The 1,623-nt window shown below is 65.9% G+C and overlaps 1 protein-coding gene across 1 annotated transcript in view; it reads left to right on the forward strand.

The window, feature by feature from the left end:
* Positions 1 to 7: 7 nt before the first annotated feature.
* The window catches only part of AMT (aminomethyltransferase), a gene marked incomplete at its 5' end in the record, with an annotated part of 1,871 nt that continues 255 nt past the window's right edge, over positions 8 to 1,623 (forward strand). The window contains 7 exons of the mRNA XM_008941041.1: positions 8 to 88; positions 159 to 239; positions 360 to 491; positions 647 to 725; positions 887 to 1,032; positions 1,118 to 1,292; positions 1,431 to 1,584. Coding sequence (XP_008939289.1) covers positions 8 to 88; positions 159 to 239; positions 360 to 491; positions 647 to 725; positions 887 to 1,032; positions 1,118 to 1,292; positions 1,431 to 1,584 — 848 coding nt within the window. The remainder of the gene's footprint in view (positions 89 to 158; positions 240 to 359; positions 492 to 646; positions 726 to 886; positions 1,033 to 1,117; positions 1,293 to 1,430; positions 1,585 to 1,623) is intronic.

Below are 1,623 nucleotides of genomic sequence, written 5' to 3' on the forward strand. Positions count from 1 at the left end.
GCCGCTGCACTACGGGCAGGGCCACCTCCAGTCCCACCTGCACACTCGCCGCCGCTGCTCCCTCTTCGACGTCTCCCACATGCTGCAGGTAGCCGGGGCGGAGTGGCGAGCAGGGGGGCACCCACCGAAGCCTCGCACTCACTGCCACCCCTTTCCAGACCCGTGTGTACGGCCGGGACCGTGTCAGGTTCATGGAGAGCCTGGTGGTGGGGGACATCGCCGAGCTGAACTTAGGACAGGTATGGGGCACCGAGGGAGGGCAGGGGGGAACCGGGAGTGTGATGGGGTCAGAGGTCCCAGGGGCACCCCGGGAGGGGGATGGGCAGCCTGCCCACACTCCCGAGGAACGTGTCCCTCAGGGCACCCTGACGCTGCTCACCAACGAGAGGGGCGGCATCGTGGACGACCTCATCGTCACCAACACGTCAGAAGATCACCTCTACGTGGTGTCCAATGCCAGCTGCGCCGACAAGGATTTGGCCATCATGAGGGTATGGGGCTGCCCGAGTCCTGCGGGAGATGGGGACGTGTGGTGGGAACGAGTCGTTCCACCTTTCAGTGACCTCCATGGGGTGAGGTGGCCGTGACCACGTGTGGGGCTGGCACCGGTCGCCCCCATGCTAGCAGCCTGCTGTCACCCTGGCAGGGCAGAGCAGCAGAGCTGCAGGCCAAAGGCGGTGACGTCCACCTGGAGGTGTCAGACAACGCGCTGCTGGCTCTGCAAGGTAGCAGGGACCCCGTGTGGGCACCACCGCGCAGGGGTCTCCCCGTCAGCGGGTGCCAGATTGTACCCTCCTTTGGGTCCTTGCCCGATGGATGTTAGTGCCCTCCCCATGGTCCCCCTTCCCCAGATGCTGCTGTCCCTCAGAGCCACTTGTGTCCCCAGGTCCCTTCATGGCACAGGTGCTGCAGGCAGGGCTGTCGGATGACCTGTCCAAGCTCTCCTTCATGAACAGCATCATCACGACGGTCTTCGGTGTGCCAGGTTGCCGGGTCACACGCTGTGGCTACACCGGCGAGGACGGCGTGGAGGTAGCCCAGGAGCCGCACTGGCACCCCCTGCCATGGTACCAATGGTACCACCGTGTCCCATTGACCCTACCCATGTCTCCAACAGATCTCGGTGCCTGCGGGGCAGGCAGTGGAGCTGGCAGAGAGGCTGCTGGGTGTCCCCGAGGTGTGGCCGGCGGCGGCCAGGGACAGCCTGCGCCTGGAAGCCGGGCTCTGCCTCTACGGCATCGATATCGACGAGAACACCACGCCGGCCGAGGCCGGGCTGCTGTGGACCTTGGGTAGGTCGGGGCCACATCCACCCTCGCCCCCACCTCCTCCTTCGGGTGGGCGGAGGGGCGAGATGTTTCCATGTCCCCAGTGGGGAGTTAAGGGGACCAGTTGGGCATCGCTGACCTTCTCCCATCTCTGTCCTGCAGGGAAGCGCCGGCGTGTGGCCATGGACTTTCCTGGAGCAGCCATCATCATGGCACAAGCAAAGGAGAAGCCAAAGCGCAAGCGCGTGGGGCTGACATCGGTGGGACCCCCTGTCCGTCCTCACACAGCCATCCTGGACCCCGAGGGCACGCCAGTGGGTAGGTGGGGCAGCAGGGCTCGTGCGGGCACAGCTCC

This window comes from Merops nubicus, unplaced genomic scaffold (genome assembly GCF_000691845.1).
Source record: "Merops nubicus isolate BGI_N331 unplaced genomic scaffold, ASM69184v1 scaffold33185, whole genome shotgun sequence".
Lineage (NCBI taxonomy): Eukaryota > Metazoa > Chordata > Aves > Coraciiformes > Meropidae > Merops > Merops nubicus.